This window comes from Canis lupus, chromosome 3 (genome assembly GCF_048164855.1).
Source record: "Canis lupus baileyi chromosome 3, mCanLup2.hap1, whole genome shotgun sequence".
NCBI lineage: Eukaryota > Metazoa > Chordata > Mammalia > Carnivora > Canidae > Canis > Canis lupus.
The window spans coordinates 47,518,663-47,539,367 of NC_132840.1; the positions used below are offsets into that span (position 1 = coordinate 47,518,663).

General features: G+C 52.1%; 2 protein-coding genes across 13 annotated transcripts in view; one reads left to right on the forward strand and one right to left on the reverse strand.

Moving 5' to 3' along the window:
- Positions 1-4,542, reverse strand: part of TOM1L2 (target of myb1 like 2 membrane trafficking protein) — a 119,250-nt gene extending 114,708 nt beyond the window's left edge. For 5 of the 6 annotated variants that reach the window (XM_072820869.1, XM_072820868.1, XM_072820864.1 and 2 more), the window contains exon 1: positions 4,387-4,542. In XM_072820869.1, coding sequence (XP_072676970.1) covers positions 4,387-4,438 — 52 coding nt within the window. In that variant the 5' untranslated portion in view covers positions 4,439-4,542. The remainder of the gene's footprint in view (positions 1-4,386) is intronic. The other variant, XM_072820865.1, reaches the window with a different exon arrangement.
- A 405-nt stretch (positions 4,543-4,947) lies between these two features.
- The window catches only part of DRC3 (dynein regulatory complex subunit 3), a 35,044-nt gene continuing 19,286 nt past the window's right edge, over positions 4,948-20,705 (forward strand). For 4 of the 7 annotated variants that reach the window (XR_012028267.1, XM_072820871.1, XM_072820875.1 and 1 more), the window contains exons 1-6: positions 4,948-5,102; positions 5,741-5,852; positions 9,065-9,229; positions 13,112-13,228; positions 16,897-17,063; positions 18,714-18,864. Coding sequence is in view for 6 of the 7 variants with exons in the window: in XM_072820871.1 (XP_072676972.1) it covers positions 9,070-9,229; positions 13,112-13,228; positions 16,897-17,063; positions 18,714-18,864 (595 nt within the window). In the remaining variant the exon portion in view is untranslated. Of the gene's footprint in view, positions 5,103-5,740; positions 5,853-6,804; positions 6,945-9,064; positions 9,230-13,111; positions 13,229-16,896; positions 17,064-18,713; positions 18,865-20,705 lie in introns of all 7 variants that reach the window. The other 3 variants (XM_072820872.1, XM_072820874.1, XM_072820873.1) reach the window with 3 other exon arrangements.

A 20,705-nucleotide genomic window follows, 5' to 3' on the forward strand; every position in this document is an offset into this window, starting at 1 on the left:
ACCAGCCTAACTCCTCAGGGCCGCCTCCTGAGAAGCAACACAGGAGAACAGTAACACCCAGATCATTAAATACTTGTATTACGTGAGATCCCTGTACAGAATCTGCATACAGTAGGTGCTTAATAATTTTAAGCTCTTTTCAGTTGTCTTCCTGTGTATTGCACAGGGCTGTAAACACACAATAAAATGACCAAGGCAAAAGGGCCTGGCAAATGGTCAAGTGCAAGGGCAATCTGAGGGATAACTGATTATTCTGGCAACAGTCGGGCTGCAGAACACCTAGCATTCCCACAGCACTGGGAAGCAGTTTATATCTAACACAATCCAATCCACAAGCACAAAGTCTGCAACAGAGTATCTGCTTCTTAGCCTTTATAAAAGCTGAACCATGCAGAGAAGAGATGGTCCTCCCTGCACCCACCTCACCCCCCACAGTATTCCCATCAGAATTAACTAGCTACTGGCTAAAATTTTGAAATGAGTCCACACTTCACTCTTGGAAAGAAGGATAATCTGAAAACGTTTTCCAGCCAATACAAGGAACTGTCACCACTTGCAGAGCACCCTGGACCTCACTTGGGGGAACTCCTGACATTCCAACCCCCCGTGGTCACAGACAGGTTAGATGAAGACAGTAACCTTCTGAAATTTTTTTCAGAAGAGAAAACCCAGAAATAAAAATACAGACTTTTTCTTCTTCCACACTTCTTAGCCTCTCATCCTACTGCTCATTCTGCTCTAAATCATGCATTCTACTCGGGAACCACCTTTCAAAAGGACAGTGAGGATGGATACAAGAATACACAGCTAACTACATCAGACCATGGGCTTGGCTGCGTGTTCAACCAAATAGCCCAGGTTACAATGTCCTCGTGAGGCCCCAAGCATGAGAGAGAATAGTAATTACCCTACCCCTTTCCAACCTGCGCCCAGCAGAATGGCTCCCACAAAGCAGGTGAGCAGAAGAGCCATTCTGCCAAGAACCAGAGACGGGAAAACACACCATCAACTTCACAAGCGCATCCATGCAGCAGGTTTCAAGAAGCATGCCAGGACACTTCAGACACTCAAAGAGATGCAGAAATATGCCAGGAAAGAGATGAGAACTCCAGGTCTACACACTGACACCAGGCTCAACAAAGCGGTCTGGGAAAATGGAATAAGGAAAATCCTTAAAGAAAATGTAATGAAAATGAAGATCCACCACACAAGCTCTGTATGATCGTTACTTTGGGACCTGACACCACTTTAAAAAATCTACAGACAGTTAATGTGGATGAGAACCAACCAGACTGTCAAATAAAGATCTAAAACCACACACACACACACACACAAATAATAATAATAACCAAGCCTTGAGATTACAACCCTCATTTTTTTGCAGCTCTAGCACACCTTTGGTGAGCAGGGTACCCCTACAGAAGACTCCTGAGAGCACCTTTTAAGTATGTGTACCCCAGAGCCTGGTACCCACAGACACTCAAAACGTTGGGGGGATTGTTTAACTGCAAGCCCCATGCAGCTGTTGAGAGGTGTTATTTAACGAGTGGGTAAAATAAGGAGCAGAGAAACTAAAAGTTGGAGTCAGCTGAAGAATGTCATCTTTGATATCACATCCCCCTCCCCAAGAATAGGGCTTTATCCTGGGCCCACACCCAACCTGCCACTGTTCCCCAGTCACCTTTTCCACTCAGACTGGTGAACACAGATGTGCCCACGCCACCCTCCCTACCTCATGTACCTGTCCCCAGGCATGGGGCAACCTCTTCTCTGCCTGTGAATTCCCAGCCACCCTCGTGAGCAGCCCTTGGACTCCAGAAAGCCACTTCCATCTCCCCAGCTCTTCTGAATTCTTCTGGACTAAGTTCACTGACAATCCCCACTACTCAACTGAGCACTTAACTATGGAGTGGCCTTCGGTTAGTGATTATTCCAAGCATCTCTGCTCTCTCAACACCATAAATCCCTTGAGGACCAGGGCAGCTATGAAATGCCCACTCTCCCTTTTACCAGCTGAGCAGTGGCTTCACTCCTCTGAGGCTCAGTTTCCCCATCTCTAAAATGGGAAGGACAACAAAACTTACTCCACAGAGCAGCTGTAAGAAGCACGTAACATAGAACTGCTTTGTGCAAGCTATAGCTGCTGCTTCTACTCATCAGCCTTGTTGTTTTATTTCTGTATCCCTTCCGTCCTGTCAACCACCTGGCAAGACTTTTAAAAGAATAGTAACAATACTAAATGCCACGAAAATCACTTTTACACTTTGTCACGACAGTACAGAATATACAGAACCTCCTTCTATATAGAACCTCCTTCTATCCTCTAATCATTCATCTGAACTGTGATGTCCGCTGGGTCTTGCCTGTTGACCAATTGTCAATAAGGAGGCTTCATTCTCTTCATGGTCAATGTCTTGTCTAAGGGATGATAAATGCTGGGGGCTGTTCCTTCACAGGTCACAGATGGGCCAGCTGCCCCACGTATCCTTTCCAAACAGCACACTCAACCCTAACTTAACTATTCTGTTAACAATGACAGCTACAATTTAGTGAGCCCCTACTATGTCCCAGGCAACGATCATCCCACTTAATCTGTACTCCTCTGTGAGTATGAATCAATCTCTCCCTCTCAGCAAACTAAAGTTCAGAAGGGTCACACAATTTTCTAGGGTCACATGGCCCAAAAATGGGTAAGGCAAAACTCAACTCAGGCCTCCCTGACAGAAGCATCATGCTCTTTCTACTCACTACATACCCCTATGTCCTTAATATTTGTGTATTTTTAAATGTTCTTAACTTCTACCCCTCACCAGCTCCCCTGGCATTTCCTATTGTAAAGGAGACAGAAAAGAAAATAAATCCCCCAAGTTTACCAGCTCCTTCCAATAACCGTTTGGGATTCAATACTCAACTGAGAAATGAGGTTTTGGGAAAGAAAGAGCGCCTGAGGAAAGGACACGAGGAAGAAAATATAGATACACATGATAGTTCATAAAGGTGGGAAGACGTTCACCCAGGGCCCAGTGTCCATCATCTCTTATCAAAGACCTTACACCACAAAGAAAAGAAAGGCTCCCAAATGCCATTTAGCCAACAGGAGAGGCCTCAATCACTTCCCAGACCCCACTACAAGCTGACAAGTAAGCGGGAAAGTCGTAAGTAAAGCCGGATATAAACAAATCACTGCTGCCTAAACCAGCCAAGCCCAGAAGGACACCAAAGGTCTTCAGTCATAAAAAGACGTTTTACCAGTCCTTCAACCAACCAGGAGGAGCCCAGTTTTAAAAGAAACCAATCAACATTCTTGGGTAATTACTTGGAGAAAGATCCTATCTTGGATGAAAAGACAAGCTGCTTTTTTTTTAGTAAAGAAATCCCACACAGCAGGGCCATTCTGGTGTTCATTCACCTAGCCTTGGGATTTCCTTACCCAGGATACCCGACATCTCTGGTGCTCTTTTCCAGGTGCCCAGAGCCCCCATATAGGATTAACAGACACTACGGACTGAGTACCCCTCTCTCTTTACACTGTCACTGCAAGACTTCAGCTTTGGGCATATTTAATATAAGAGAGCAGGAGCCAATGTGCGGAAACTATTATCAGATCTATCAAAACTTTAGAACTTGAAGGGACCTACCACACTTCACCTCCACACACACACAGGTCATTTGACAGACAGGGAAAACATCAAACCGGAAAGAGCAGTGACTTGCACAAGGTCATACAGGGAGAGTCACTGGCGAAGCCCCTACTGGATCCCCGGCTTCCTGATTCCCAGTCCAGGGCTCTTATCGTTAAAACACACAGCCTCCCTTCTCTCCCCGAGGCAGTGCAGGGATGCCGTCCCCCTGCCAAAATAATCACCCTCGGGGAACCCTTCCCCCCATCCCAGTCCCTCCTACAGCCTCGCTGAGCTGCAGCTCTAATTAGCAAGTCTCAGAGCAGGGAGTATTCTCTGGGAGGGTGCCCGGTCTGAGGGCTGCTGGTACTGAGGAGACGGACAAGGATGGAGGGAGAAGGGTGCGGGAGCCCTGGGTCCTGGCGGCAGTGGCTGCGAGACCGTCAGCCTGGACGCGGACGCACTCGGTGGCATCCCCAGCAGGCGAGGAGGCAAGCCGACCCCAGCAGCCCGCACCCCGTCTCTGAGCCGGGAGAGGCTGGGCCCGAATCCGGGAGGGCCGCACGGAGCATCTCCGAGTCCACGCTGGCCTTTGGGGCGCCTCCCGCCAGGGTGACACAGGCGCCGCGAGCAGAGGCCCGACGGCAAGGATGCCCGGGCGGCCCGCGGGGTGGCACCGGTGCCCGGCAGAGGCCCGCGGTCCTCACCAGCCCCGTCAGCCGCCGCCGTCGCCCACCCAGATTGCCCACCCTTCGCGCGGCCTTACCGAGGCACTGCCCCACCGGGGTGCTGAACGGGTTCCCCAGGAGGAACTCCATCTTGAGCGGACAGCACGGCAGCGGCCCGGGCCCCCCTGTCAGCCGCCCGGGTCCCCGCTGTCCCCGGTCGCGCTCCCGACCTGACTGACACTTGCCCCCGCCCCACCCTCCGAACGCCGAACGCCCGGCCCCTGACCCCACCCCTTGTCGCGTCCCCATTGGGCAGCGTCTGTCTAGCCCTTCTCCGGATTGGCCCTTACGCCTCCCTTGCGAAGCCCCGCCTACCCCGCGGCAGACGATTGGGCGGAGCGGCGAGCTAGGTCACAGGAATCTCCATCAGGCGTAGCGGCGCCTCCAAAGGCCCGCCTCCGAACGAGAGTCTGAGTGTTGTGATTCATCTATATATTGGTCAATCTAGCGAATCCTTACATTACTGGCCAGGAGACGAGTCAATCACTCAAGTGGGGGCGGGGGAGAGGCGGGACTACTGATATCCCTGCCCATAGACAGTGCTGATTGGAGAAACGTTTGTTTTTTCTACTGCGGGTTGGTCGTAAGAGTATTTCCCCGCCCAAGAAATACTGTCACGTGACCGTCAACTTTCACCCAGGATGTCTACTCGACGACTTCCCCTTAGCAACCGACTGGCGGAGCTTGGTTCCCTTAGTAACCGGGCGAAGCGTCGGCTTGCGTGGAAGCAGTCGGGTGGCAGGCGCTTGAGACGGTGAGACCTTGGAGCGGAGGCTGCGGGAGGACTAGCAGGGGCGGACTTAGCTCTTTCCTCCGGCCTTTTTCTCTGGGAATCGACCCGGCCCTCCTCACCTGTAGATGAGCACACAGTTCTCTGCCAGCCGCTTCACGGCTGCGCCGGGACCCTGGGCTTTCGGGCTTTGGATGAGAAGGAAATAATAAGGACGCCCCCGGGCCTCCTGGCCTGGTCCCTTTTATCGAAACAGAGGTACCCGGTCCACTGATGAGCTCCTCACGTATTTAACCCTCAGATCCGACCTCTTGACTGTCATAAAATTGTTTCTGTTCTTTGTATTCTTCACCTGGTGCTCCATAAAGTATTTTGTTTTGGGATATAGCTACCCAAGTTTCATGCCTGTCTCTTCTCAGTAGCTCATTGTCCGACTTTGGACAATTTCCTTCCCCTCCCGGGCCTCAGTTTCTCTCTCTGGGAAATGGGGGAACTAGCACCCCTTTCTCCAGTGACTTCCAGAGCCGACATGGAATTAAGTAATGAAATTGTACTTAGTACCCAGCAAGCACTCAGTAAATCGTTGATTTTCTCTAAGTAATCCACTGCCAGCAGGGGCAATGTTTTTCTGATTCAATTGATCACAAGTTCTTGTTTCACAGGGCTGTCCTGGTTTTGTTTCTCGGTGAGGAGTCTGCTCTATTGGCAGTGGTGTAGAGCCCTCCACTGCTTTCCCCAACCGCTACCTCTGGGCTTCCCCAACACTGTTGTCAGGCAAGTCATCAGGAACCCAGGTTGGGTGGTAAATTATTGACAAAAAGTCCCTTAGTGGAGGAGCAGTGGGGCCTTGGCCCTGCCTGGGAATAGCTGTGAGAAACCTCGTGGGTTGTGATAATGAAAATCCACAGTGCCCTGCATACGGTTGTGTCATGGTTAAGAAAATGGGCTCTGGAATCACATCTCCCTGCTTCTGCCATATGCCGTATCGATGTATGAAATTGGTATCTTACTTAACCTTCCTAACCTCATCTGGAAACTGCCAGTGATTAGTCCTACATATTAAAATCCTCGAGATCTCTCACAGCCACATCTTACCACTACCCTGCTCATGACTCTTGCTGTTCTCAGTACGACAGCCAGAGTGAGCCTCTTAAAAGTGAAAGCTGTTCACGTCACTGCCCTTATTAATTAAGCCCCAGGAGCTTCCCAGGAATCCGAAGGTGTTAAGATCCTGCAGGCCCCTCCAGCCGTGCTTCACTGCAGCCCAAATGGAACATGGCTCGTGCACTCCACCTCAGGGCCCTGGCTGTGCCCTTCACTCTTCCATCTTTCCTACTCACCCTTCAGATCTCAGCCCTGTCTCCCCTTGCCAGGCCAGGCACCCCTCACATATGATGTCCCAGTTCCCTACATCTACAAACTTGTCATGGTTTGTAATTAAATATTTGTACAATGATCTGATTCACGTCTGCAGAGGGGAGGAGGTCTGTTTTATTCCCGACACGTAGTAGCTATTCATTACACGTGTGTGGGCTGAATAAATGATCTTAAACAAATGTAGGAGGGAGGACTTATCCATTTTTACAGACAGTAAGTCAAGGGCTCAGAAAGGTGAGGTTCGTTGTCAGAGGATGCCCACCCAGGCTCCAAATCCTACCCTCGTGTGCTTAACAAAAAGCATGCCTAACGACTCTTCCACATTGAATAGTGATTGTGGGCTTGACAGAAGCAAGCCTGATCTGTCCCAGGTGCCAGGCCCCGATGAAGTGGGAGTGATGAGAAGTCAGTTACAGTTTTGAAATCGGAATTAAGAAGCATTTCCCAAAGCACCGCACTTTTCTTTGAGAAAGCACAAACACTTCGCAGGTAACATCTGCCAAATACCGCACGTTAAAATTTCCCCAAAGGCAAGTTGGTGTCAACCAACCTTGTCAGGTTATGGGAAATCTTAGAGAAAAAAGATTGTTTTAAAAGAGTGGGGAGATGGGGGGGAGGGGCGGCTGGAAACGTCTTTGGGAGTTGACTCATTCCCTCTAAGAAGTTGGAGCCAATGTTGAGACTGGAGAGGGTGGGAGGATGGAGGGCCCAGGTGAGAAGGGGCGTGGGGGGGAGCGCTTGGGGCCAGGAGCAGGGTCCAAGGAGGCTGTGTCTCCTCAGGGGCAGAAGGAAGAGACTCACAATAGTTAAACGCACAAGGCCATTAGATCACAGACAGCCCAGAAATGGAAGATGCAGGTTTATATAAGCTGCGTCCAAGTGGATGGCGGGCAAGGAGGGCAGTGGCAGCCTCTAAGACCAGGTGGCAGGATTGCCAGGCCACCCCAGTTTGCAGTGGACACCATCAACCCAACACCAGCTGTCCCTCCAGTGGTGTTCAGTGGGATAATTCAGGGACTCCCCAGCATCAGGGAAGAGGCCTGGGTGGGGGACCAGGAGGGCAAAGGTAGATGGTGAAGCCAGTGGGGGGAGGGGAAATGGTGGCAAGAAACAGGAGGAAAGAAGGAAGGGCTGAACCTGGGAGCTTCCAAAAGAGTGCGACTTCCTGCAGGGTCCAGCCCTTCTGGATGCTCTCACTCTTAGGCTGGTAATGATGAGAATGAGGTCAGGGGTGCTCAGGCTTCCCAGGGCTGTGGCTCTGTCCAGCCAGGAACAGCAGCCCAAGGTCAGCCTGTGGCGGGATCCCTGGGTGGCGCAGCGGTTTGGCGCCTGCCTGTGGCCCAGGGCACGATCCTGGAGAACCGGGATCGAATCCCATGTCGGGCTCCCTGCATGGAGCCTGCTTCTCCCTCTGCCTGTGTCTCTGCCTCTCTCTCTCTCTCTCTCTCTCTGGGACTATCATGAATAAATAAATAAAATCTTTAAAAAAAAAAAAAAAAAAAAAAAAAAAAGGTCAGCCTGTGGCTAACCAGCTCCACAGATCTCCCATTTGCCTGCAGAATCTCAGCCAGATCCCTTTGGCCCCTTAGCAGCAGAAACCTCCAGGGGTCAGTTTAAGTAAAATAGAGTTTAATGTGAGAAGCCAGGAAATGCTCATAGGGCCTGGAATTAGGGACATGAGGAGCAGGGAAAGCCAGCAAAGACCATGTCAGTCTGTTGGCCCTTTTGTCTTATTTCTGGATCACCTCAGTTCCCAACTCTTTCTCTTCTCTGTCCATCTGCCTCATCGCCTCTTGTTCTCTCTGCTCAGCCACATGTCTGGATAGCCAGTGACCCCCACAGTTCCTCCCTAGCACCCACAGCCAGCTCTGATGGGACCTCCAGCCTGCTGTCCCCAAGTCCACATTTCTCAGGGGGTGGGGAACAGGGATGGCAGTTTGGGCAAGTGTCCGCCAATATCCACTCACTGAGCAGCTTGTGGTGAGATTGTGGGAGTCTCCCAGAGAAGGGGAGCTGCAGGTTGCTACACCTGGCCGGAGCTGCCAAGGATCCTGGTGGGGTTGGTGGCAAGACATTGAATAAGGCTGGGTCAGGAAAGCCAGAGGCCAAAGATGACGAGGGCCACAAGGAGCACTGAGTTCCAGGGGATCCCTGGGTGGCTCAGCAGTTTCGCACCTGCCTTTGGCCCAGGGTGCGGTCCTGGAGTCCCGGGATCGAGTCCTGCATCGGGCTCCCGGCATGGAGCCTGCTTCTCCCTCCTCCTGTGTCTCTGCTTCTCTCTCTCTCTCTCTCTCTCATGAATAAATAAATAAATCTTAAAAAAAAAAAAAAAAAGGAGCACTGAGTTCCAGGGGCCAAAGAGACCAGCGAGGACACGGGGGGTGGAGGGGTGCACCCCTGCAGATGGGTGCCAGGCAGCAGGACAAGGGTAGACTTGGTGCAAAAGTACTAGCCCCCAGGTGTAGTGCACCCAAGGAGTGGGAGGGGGCAGCTCCACAAATACCTTAAAGAGACCCCAGCCAGACTCTGTCCTCCGACTAAGGGAGAAGCAGAAGCAGACTGGGGAAGAGGAACATGGTGGGAATTTTTTTTTTTTTTTTTTTTTTTAGGGAAAATGCACCGGCTGTACAACTCACTGGAGCCAAGGGTGATGGATGAGGACATGCTCAAGCTGGCTGTGGGAGAACAAGGCCCTCGGGAGGAGGCTGGGCAGCTGGCCAGGCAGGAGGGCATCCTCTTCAAGGATGTCCTGTCACTGCGGCTGGACTTCCAGAGTATGTATGTTGGGCTGGGATGGGGGCACCAAGCAGGAAAGCAGCCCCACTCCTGGCCTCTCTGCCCCAGAACTCCACACAGGGCCCATGATCTCAGGACCAGCATCAGCATCTGGGCCTGCCTGGGTTAGAAGGCATAGGAAGGGGACACCTGGGTGGCTCAGTGTTTGAGTGTCTGCCTTCAGCTCAGGGCGTGATCCCAGGATCCTGGGATCAAGTCCCACATCGGGCTCCCCAAAGGGAGCCTGCTTCTCTCTATGTCTCTGCCTCTCTGTGTCTCTCACAAATAAATAAAATAAAAATATTTTTTAAAAAATAAAAGGTTTGGCACAGAGTGTTTTTATTTATTATTTTTATTTTATTTTTTAGAAGATTTTATTTATTCATGAGAGAGGCAGAGACACAGGTAGAGGAAGAAAGAGCCTCCCTGTGGGGAACTCAATGAGGGGCTCAATCCCAAGATGCTGGGTTCACGATCTGAACCAAAGGCAGACGCTCAACTACTGAGCCACTCAGGTGCCCTGCAAAGTGTTTTAAAGCTTAGTACTGCATATCATTAGCATTTGAATATCTACAACACACCTGATCCTGAATAATAGAAAAAGAGATACAGTTCCCCCCTCCAAATCTAAGTGAACCCAAAGGCCACACTGTTTCCATCAGACTCCATGTGGATTCCTTGGCATGGGGTCCCTGGCAGGTGGAACCCAGGAGGGTGGCCCCATGCAGCTCAGAAGAAGCCATGGGGAGGAGGAGGATAGGCACTGGGGCAGGAAGCAGGAGAGGTATGTCAGGAGCAGCAGGACAGCCTAGTGGGAAGATATGGCCCAGGACCAGGTAGGTCCTTAGTGCCGGGTGTCCCCATCTGTAAAATGGGAAGATTACAGTCCATGTCTCAAGTGTTGGTTGGAAGGAAAAAATGAGGCAACATGTGCGTAGTGCCTGGCTCATTCAAGAAGGCCAGTGAGTCAGAATGGAGGGGGTGCAAGAGGAAGCAAGAAGGGTGGGTAGGCCCCTGCAGAGTCACCTGGGCTGATGTGCAGTCCTGCTCTGTCCTGGGTTTCTACACTGGCCTGCTGGGTCTTCCCATAGACAAGGAGGAACAGCGGTCTGCATCAGACCATGGGGCATGGCAGTGGGCAAGGCAGAAATGGCCCTGGCCCAAGCCTCACAAAACCCACAGGCCTCCCCGGAGCACAGTCTCCATGGCCAAGCCGCCAGAGCAGGGAGGGACCCGCCAGAGCAGGGAGGGACCCGGGGCCTCAGCCACCTCAGTGGTGGGAGGGTTAAAGGAATTGCAGAATAGCTGTCACCAGCAGGGGCTTTCACCTCCTTTTGCTAAACCCCTCCCACCTCTAAGGTTCATTCCACCGGTTTTTATCAAATGCCTATTATATGCCAGGTGCTGTTCTAGGCACTAGTGAACGGAAAGGACAAAAAAACCCTGTCCTCCTGGAACTGATGTTCAGGTGATGGGAAAAATAAGGAAAATAATAGCATGTGCTGAAGGTGATATGTGCTGTGGAGGAAAATCAAGAAGATCAAAGGGGTGAGAGTGGGCTTCCATGTTTTATTGGGTGGTCAGAGGCCTCATCAAGAAAGTGACAAATGAGCAAAGACTAGAAGGAAGTGAGCGAAAGGGCCACGTGGAGATCTGGGGAGAGCATTCCAGGCAGAGGGAGCTGCCAGTGCCAAGGCCCTGAGGCAGACAGTCCTGTATGGAGACTGGTCAGAGAGGTGGTAGGGTCAGCTAGCATCAGCTGTGGGGCCAAGAGACAGTGTTTGGCTTTTATAGTGAGATGAGAACCTTTGGAGGGTACTGGGCAGAAGGACAGGATAGGATCTAGGTTTCCACAAGATCCCACTGGCTGTAGGAGGATAAGAGTGTGTGGCCCCAGGGCCGGAGCAGGGAGACTAGTGAGACAGTCACCACTGTGGTCCAGGCAGCAATGACAATGGGCTGAGACCATGTCTATGTTGAAGAATAAATGGACTCTCTGGGCAGTGCTGTCCTGCTGGTAACTCACTTACAGCTGTCAGATACATCCAGGTTTTTGTTGTGCTGTGTTGGCTTTTCCACTTGAACTGCTGATGCCTCAGGAAAAGCCAGCACATAGGTCTGCAAGGAAGAGCACCTAGAGTGAGGGAGCCACCCAAGTGAGTGGCATCTACAGGAAGTAAGCCATAGCCAAGAGCTGTCACTCTGAAACCAGGGCCAGAAAGCCTCCTGGAAAATCCAGACAGGGAAGGGAGCATAGGTGGAGACAGTAGCTGGTATCATTCCGGGAAATCTGGCCTCAGAGAGTTAGGAACAGACACCAGTCCCATGCGACTCTGGGAACCCAGCAGAGGCAGGACCCTGGGTCAGACTAATGCTGTCCACCATTCCAAGACCTGGACCTGGCTTGAGGAGGGCGGGGAGGAAGGGTGCCTGACCTCAACACCCCATTGCAAACCCTGCTCTTCTGAATGAATATTGAAACTACTGCCCCAAATGTGTGGTTATTAAGAGTATTTTTTTAAAGATTTTATTTATTTATTCATGAGAGACACAGAGACATAGGCAAAGGGAAAAGCAGGCTCCCTGTGGGGAGCCCAATGCAGGACTCGATCCTGGGACTCCAGGATCACAACCTGAGCCGAAGGCAGATGCTCAACCACTGAGCCACCCAGGCACCCCTGTTCCAGTTTTTTTAATAATGATATTCTAATTTTATGAGTTTTAGAAATCATTACAGAAGCAAATATAGAAAAAGGGGACATATAAACAACAGGGCTGTTACGGCTCCTAGAAAAAACTGGGGATAAATTTAGGCCTCTAAAATTTTACATACAGAGTGTATAGTTATTTATACTTAAGTATAGTTCAGAACTCCTCTGGCTGTCAGAAGCGGAAACCAAACTCAGCCTGGCAAAAGGAATGAGTTGGCTGTGTGCCTATGAAGGTGGCCCTTAGGGACCACAGATCAGGTGCTTCAGCGACACCAGGAACCTGCCTCTCTTTTGTTTTCTTTTTTTGGTTTTTTTTTTAATTTTTACTTATTTATGATAGTCACACAGAGAGAGAGAGAGAGAGGCAGAGACACAGGCAGAGGGAGAAGCAGGCTCCATGCACCAGGAGCCCGATGTGGGATTTGATCCCGGGTCTCCAGGATCGCGCCCTGGGCCAAAGGCAGGCACCAAACCACGGAGCCACCCAGGGATCCCCTGCCTCTCTTTTGGATGGGTGATTTATCCCACTCCCCATATATGGACATTTGCCCCCCCCCCATTTTTCTACCTGTCATGTGCCTATAGGTATTTCTTTGGGCAACATACACAAATGTGTCTTTACAGACTCTAATAGAGAAATTTTTCAGAGTCAAAGGACATGGAAAGTAAATATTTCAGGAAAATTGGCCAAATTGCCCTCCCAAATGACTGACCTAGTTGATTGACACTCACCAACAGCACACAAGGGGTGGGTGATACAGGTATGCACCCTGCAGACTTTATTGTATTTGTCACACTAGAAGGAAGGGCACTATCTGTGACCTGTGTCTGGAGGTGTTACAGTCTCCTGGGCAGCACCCAGGCTACACAGAAGCAGCAGGACTGATTCTCATGCCCTGACAGATCCAGTCCACCTTCAGAAGGACCCTGTGACACCCGTCCCCCCATAGACCTGTAATGTCCTGCTGTGGTCCCAGCCAGCAGCCCTGATCTCTGTCCTCTGTGCATCAATAAAGAGACTCTTGGGCGTTTGGCCCACATCTCCAGGGCACGGTGGTAGAATTGTGGGGTCTTGTACATCGGCTGCCTGGATTCCCCAGTGCATTGGCATTAAACTCTACCCTAACCTGAGGCTGGAACCAGCCAAGGCACCTGCTCCAATTGTTTCAGACATCCTCCGCATAGACAGCCTCTGGGAGTTTGAGAACTTGACAAAGCTCCAGTTGGACAACAACATCATTGAGAAGATCGAGGGCCTGGAGCAACTTGTACACCTGGTCTGGCTGGGTAAGGGCCCTTCCTACATGTGTGTCCACCCTCATCCAAGGGGACACCTGACCAAGGTTAATTGTCTCACAGGCAATTTTCTGCTGCCGGCTCAGCATCAGCCAGGGTGCAGCAGAATGTCCAATTGACTGGAAAAAAGAAAGCCACTCTTTTTTAAAAGCCTGGGGCCTTTGCTGGGCAGAGCCAGCAAAGATGTGCTGGGACACATCACCAGGTGAGAACATTCTGACCCACCTGCCAAACCTCCCCAGCTGGGAGAGGGTCAGGGAAGCAGCCTTGGACTCCTTCTAGTTACTCTAGACTTAGGTTGGCAGACAGCTGTAGGCCCTGCCAGCAGTGGGGGGTGGGGGGAGAGGGGGAGGGCAGAGCAAACCAGAAACAATCATCATAGCTACTAGTGAGCTTGGAGCACCTGCTAAGCATAGGCCTTTATGCTTTCCGTGTGAGGCCTGTTAATCCACACAGCATCTCCAGTGTAGGGATGAGCAGAGAGACCACAGTGAGTAATGGGAGCATCAGGCTCCCAGCTGAGCCCAGTCTCCTAGAGCTCTGGCCCACGGCTCTGGCCTCACAGGGTTCTGATGAACAGGAAGAGAGGGCTGGCCAGAGAGCTCTTTACACTGTTGTCTGATTTGGCCCTCAGAGCAATTCTTTTTTTTTTTTTTTTTAATTTTTATTTATTTATGATAGTCACAGAGAGAGAAAGAGAGAGGCAGAGACATAGGCAGAGGGAGAAGCAGGCTCCATGCACCGGAAGCCCGATGTGGGATTCGATCCCGGGTCTCCAGGATCGCGCCCTGGGCCAAAGGCAGGCGCCAAACCGCTGCGCCACCCAGGGATCCCCCTCAGAGCAATTCTGACAGGTGAGCGTTACACTCCCAAAGTGCAGAAGACAAAATGAGACTCTGCGAGGCCAAGGCACTTACCCAAAAGCTCCAGCAGAGCAGGCATGCAAGCCCATGTCTGCCTGACCCCAGAGCCCACACTCCCTCCCACTCATGAGCAGCCTGCAGCATTAGTGCACCTCCCAATTTGCCAAAATACTCTCATCTACGGTGGTTCTGACAGTCACCAGCCCACAGCAGCTGCATGGACAGGATTACGTTGCCATTTCTCAGATGCAGCAGAGGATGCTGGGAGGCTGATGGGCCTGATGGAGTCATAGGCTACAGGCAGCAGAGGTGGCCTACAGCCAGGTCTTCTGACAGCTAAGTCCTTGTGGCACCCAGCACCCATTAATGCTGAATCTGGGTGTGACAGCACACCTGCATTGCCAGGAGTCTTTGTCTTTATAGATGAAGGGAAATGATACTGGATCAGCCCAGACCCTGAGCCATGATTCTTCTAGAAAGCCTTCTGGGTTCCAGCTATCTGAATGTCATGCTTTCAGATGACAGCTACTAGGCCCCACTGTCTCTGATGTAAAGTGAGTGCCATAGCTCCTGTAATACCTAGGGTTCCGTAGGCATGAGAGAGTGGAGGGGAAATTTCTAGTAAGAGGTCGGGTGATTCCCCTCAAAGAGTGAGAGGCTGGCCTTTGTCCAGCCATAGTCCCAGTCACCTAGGGACCCAATGACAGCAGGAAGGTCTGGGTCCCTGAGGTGCAGGGGGGCAGGAGAGACAGTGCCCCAGGATTCAGCCCAGCCCCCAGCTCATGCGAGGCCCTGCTGGTGGCCCACCATGTCAGCTGTCTGAGGGCTGAGGCTGTGCTGGAGCTAGCTAGCACTGGCTCTCCAAAGCTTATGATGCACATCTCATCCCAGCCGTGCATTCAGAGATGTCAGGCTGCTAGCTTGAAATTGGCCACGATGGGAGGATTTACACCACAGAAATGGGTGAGCACTGCAATTCATGGCCTCCCTGGCTTGGCCCACCAACCCCCTTATTAGACCTTTACCAGCATTCAGCCAGTTCCAGTGGGGCAGGGCCAGCCTTCCCAGAACAGAACTGGCTGCATGGTGGGAAGGGGAATGGGCAGCCTTGGCATATGGCAGACCCCGGCTCAAAGCCCAGCTCTGGCCATGTACTGATTTTACACCCATTCCTACAGCCCTCTGAACCTCAGAGGGTTCTTTATGTGTCGGGTGATCTCGGGCATATACTACCAGGCCCCTTGAACCTTGGTTTCCTCATGCATCAAACGTAAACGATGAAACCCTTGTGGGAGTTAAATAAGGTGATGGACTTAAGAGAGAAAGGGATGGGAAGTTAGCATTAGTCTCAACTTTCAGCAGGTGAGCGTCCTCTGGTAGGCCGGGGGGGGGGTGAATTCAGATGTGGATAAATGGACTTCCCAAACCACTGTTTAAGATTTTATTTTTTATTCATGAGAGACACAGAGGGAGGCTCCCTGCAGGGAGCCCGATGTGGGACTCAATCCCTGGACCCCGGGATCATACCCTGAGCTGAAGGCAGATGCTCAACTGCTGAGCCACCCAGGTGTTCCCAAACCACCGTTTAAATGTGATGGCATGCAGCTATCACGTGCAAATTTCAAAGCTTATGAAAAATTTCCAGTTTAGCCCTGGATAGAGTTGCAGCTCCAGACTCAACCGACCCCTAAACCCACAGTGGGGGACAAAGCAAATTTTGTTCCCCGGAATGTGAACCTCGGGCTAGAGAGGGCCTAGTGTCTCAGTGGGGATTCGGAGTTGGGGTTTTGGAGGCCCCCAGGTGAGCTGTGATGCAGCTGGAAGATCCTGGCCTGCTATGTGTCCAGGAAGGAGCCCTGGATGAACTCTGGCACCACTGTTAGCTGTGTGGCTTTGAGCAAATCACTGAGACTGTCTGTGCGTCAGTTTCCCTATAATCAAATGGGAAGAGAAATTCCAGACTGCCACTCAGGGTTATTGTCGGAGGACATACTCATAAGCACCTGATAAACTGGTAAATGCTAAGCAGACAGGCAATATTATTTTTTTTAATTTTTTTTTAATTTTTATTTATTTATGATAGTCACAGAGAGAGAGAGAGAGAGAGAGGCAGAGACATAGGCAGAGGGAGAAGCAAGCTCCATGCACCGGGAGCCCGACGTGGGATTCGATCCCGGCTCTCCAGGATCGCGCCCTGGGTCGAAGGCAGGCGCCAAACTGCTGCATCACCCAGGGATCCCCAATATTATTTTTTTAAAGATTTTATTAAATGGAGAAAGGAGTGAGGCAGAGGGAGAGAGTCTCCAGCAGACTCTGAGTCGAGCCCAGAGCCTGATGTGGTGCTCAATCCCACCACCCCAAGATCATGACCTAAGCCAAAAACAAGAGTCTGACGCTTAGCTGACTGAGCCACCCAGCACCCCAGGAGGTATTATTATTAAAATGCCCATAGGTTTGAGGGAAGGAGGCCCTCCAAACAGTCTCCTCCCACTCCAAGATGTACCGTTTTGGACCTGCCATTCAGCATTTCCATCCAAAACAACCACAGAGCACAAACATGAGTGTTTGCCCATCTGCGCCCAGCCAGGGAGATGAGTGGCAGAAACAGGAGGGGGCAGTCATAGTTGGAAACCATAGGAAAGAATTCATGCCCGGCTTCTAGAAAACCATAAGTAGTCAGACAGTGAGTCAGTTCCTGGCCTGTCAGCTTGCCGCTGTCTCCTAGAGCATGGTAGCCCACTGGGTTTGTTTCACGACAGTCCACCCTCCAGACCCTCATAGCCCTCTTCCTTCCAGACCTGTCTTTCAACAACATTGAGGCCATTGAGGGGCTGGACACGCTGGTGAACCTCGAAGACCTAAGCTTGTTCAACAACCGGATCTCCAAGATTGACTCTCTGGATGCCCTCGTCAAGCTGCAGGTGTTGTCGCTGGGCAACAACCAGATCGGCAACATGATGAATGTGAGTTCTCGGGCACAGCTAGTGCTGGAGACCAGAGTGGCCGCTCCTGCTGGCCTCCTGACCCGGAGCAGAGGGTGGGGCCGGGCACTATAGGTCATCGGAGGAGCTGGGCTGTGGGAGGAGGGTCCGTGGCCAGGGGAAATGGAGACTCGGCCTTCCAGATCACCTCCTTCTCCTAGAAAAGCCAGCAATCCAGATTATTACACAAAGAGATTTGATAGTGTTTAAACACCATGCTTCCCCTGTGCTTAGCCCACCAGTGGATTGCCAGGTCATATGTCTGCCTCTTCCCCTGAGCCCCACACTCATATAACAGACACTTGCTGAGGTGAGAACCTAGTGGATGTGGGGCACTTGGCCTGAGCTCAAAGGTACAGAGACAAACGGAGACTGGTCCCTTTGGGGGTGCTGACCACATACCCACAGAACCAAGATATGAGGTGACAGCCTGTGGCATTGGCATTGTGGGGGAAGGCAGGCTGCACATCCTGAGAGCAGGTGACCTGGGGCTGGGATGTGCTCTCCCCCTCTCTCCCACGGCTCTCAGAGACCTCCGGGTCCCCTGGCTGCTACTCTTTCTCATACCCCATCTATATATTTTCACCGCACTTACCCCCAGACCGTCATGGTTTTACTGACTTTCTAGAACATTCCTGTTCCTTGGCCCTAGAATGTGAAGCCTTTTTTTTTTTTTTAAAGATTTTATTTATTTATTCATGAGAGACACACAGAGAGAGAGGCAGAGACACAGGCAGAGGGAGAAGCAGGCTCTATACAGGGAGCCCGATGTGGGACTCAATCCTGGGTCTCCAGGATCATACCCTGGGCTGAAGGCAGCGCTAAACCGCTGAGCCACCCAGGCTGCCCCAAGAATGTGAAGCCTTGATGCAAGGGTAGGGACCATGTGAGCTTTGTTCCCGCTGTATCCCACAGCCTAGCACCTGCCTGAGACCCGTATGTGCTTAATAGCATTTGCAGAACAAATACATATGTGACTGAGAGAAACTCCTTATAAAAAGCGTGCTAGATTTCTTCTCCGTCTTTTGCATAGTACAGCATCTGGGTGTTCAGAAGATGCTGCCAAGTGAAATACCAGCTATGTTATTGACTCCACTGTCCCCCCACCCCGTCCCACTTTACTAAAACAGAGTACAGGAAGAATAAATGGTAGGTAGCGAATGTCCCTCTGTCACCCAGTGAATCCAAGGTTACTGGATGGGGTTCCATTTAATTTAAGAGATCTGGCCCTTGCACAGGGTTTCCAAGGAAAAGGCACGCCGACTCTGACCAGTAGTTAACCACCACCACCACCACCATTTACTGAGCAGGTGAGAGGCCCACCTTTAAATGCTTTCCAGAGCTCATTTCCTTTGGTCTCTCAACACCTATGACACCCATTATAGAACCCTTGTACCCATGTTACAGATGAGGAAACAGGCTCACACGTTAGGCAACTTGCCCAGGGTCCCACAGCTAGCCTGGATCAGGACGGCCGTCCAGCCCGCTCCTCGCTCGGCACTCCACCCAGTGCTTGCCAGTGTCGTGGCCAGGCTGCGGACGCTGGCCGAGGGATGAGGGGAGAGGTCACCAGGGCTGTTTTCGGCTTTGCAGCACCCAGGAAAACAGGCTGCTCTCCCCTCTTCTTCTCAGATCATCTACCTGCGGCGGTTCAAGGACCTGCGGACGCTCAGCCTCTCTGGGAACCCCATCGCAGAGTCGGAGGATTACAAGATGTTCGTCTGTGCCTACCTTCCTGACCTCGTGTACCTGGACTTCCACCGTATCGACGACCACATGGCAAGTGTCTCCCTCCGGGCCTCCCCGGTCTGGGTCAGTCTTCAGGCCTCCCACCCCCACCCCAGGCTTGGGGGCGTGGAGGCCGGGCCTCCTGTGCACACAGGGGAGCTGATGCCTCTGTGGGTAGATTCCTGAGGCTGGCAGTTCCGGACCTGCTCACAGGTGGCCAGGCCCTCCCTGGGTTGCTTCCCGGCACCCCCGCCCCCCTGCTGCCATCCTGCACTGTCTGATTTTCTGGATGCAGAAGTTGGGGAGGGGAGGGCCAGCAGTTAGCCAGCATGAGCGGCTCTCTGCAGAGCTAGGACTCGTCCCTACCCCAGAGCAGCAGTAACCACTGACTGTGGTCCTGCACTTACCTGCCACACACAGGCTGCTATTTCACGTTGCTGTCGCCATGGCCCATGAGGCAGGCCAGCTCTCACCCTCAGCTTGCCACCCAAGGGTCTACACAGTGACGTGCCTCGCTGGGAGCTCACGGCCCAGGGTGGTGGGACCCAGAGCTGGTGCCAGACAGAGCTGGTGAAGGCCTTGCCTCTGGCCGCTGCCGGGTCTGGCCCCTGCCCCCTCTTTCCCATGCCCCTGCTGTGAGCTGCCTCCTGTGGCTTGCTTCTTGCCCCACAGTGTGATCAGTTTATGGGCTTTCCCCACCAGAAGGAAAGAACCTGGCCCAATATGTGAGGCCTTGGTGGTTGGAACAGATGTCCCTCCATGTTGGGTGCTATGGAGACAGAGGACTGTTTGACCTGCCTGCTCCTTCTCACCAGAAGCTGGTGCCTTTCCTGAGAGAAGGGAGCCTGTGCTTGGGAGCATTGAGGTGATGGGGAGCACTCTGGGGAGCCCAGCAGAAGCTGGGAGGACTGGCCAACAGATCTCAGTGCTGACCCTGCCCGGCCTGGACCTCGGAACAGAGCATGGTGCCCAGGTGGACTGTGCCACCTTCCAGATGTGGGGCCCTCTGCTTGCCAGGGCTTCCTTGGGAGGTCCACAGGGATAGGGTGGGGTGGGAGAGTTGCCTCTCCTTGGACTCAAACTCTAATACTCTCAAGTATTTTTTTTCCCATTTATACAATAATTTGAAAGTCAGCATAGGCTCCAGTGCTGGGAATAGGCCAGAGAGCTGTTGAGGTGTGTTTCAAAGCTCATTATAGAACCAGGGGACAACTTAACACTGCACAGTTCTGAAGGCATTCTTTCCTTGGACCCCAAAAGTTTCCATAAAGGGCAGATAGCTGAGTCTGGGCATCCCTTTTACAATTCAGAGACTCAGCTCGAAGCATCAAGATAAATAATAAGTAAGAGGATATCAGAGTAGATTTGTGCAAAGTGGGGGCACATGAAACACCCCTGTCACATTACTTCCTGCCCTCGGGCTGGCCACAACCTGGCCGGAGCCCCTGGCCTCTTGGTGCTGTAGGGCTTGGGCAGCAGGACAGCTGGGCCCGGGCATAGCCCAACCAGGAGAGGGTCCAGGCTGTCTCCCAGGTCTCCGGCTGGAGTCCTGGATGGCTCACCTCAGTGGGACTGTGGGAGGACAGAGGTCCAAAAAGCAAGCTCTTGAGGTGCCTCTCAGCTCTATGGAGCTCTTCTTGAGGGCTCCCCCTGTTTTCATCAGGCCACTTTTAAGTTGAGGCCCTGGCCTCTGCCTGGAGGCTGGCAGTCCCGCCTCAAAGAGCAGAGGACTGTCCCTGCCAACCACGTGGAATGGAAAGGGTAGTGAGCTTGCAGGCTTTGTGTGTGTGGGGGGGGGCGGGGGGACAGGAAACAGGGTGGGGGCCAAGGCAGCAGGGCCATGTTGGGGTTTAGGGCTTATCCCGGTCAAGGTGGAGGCCTGTGGGGAGACCTGAG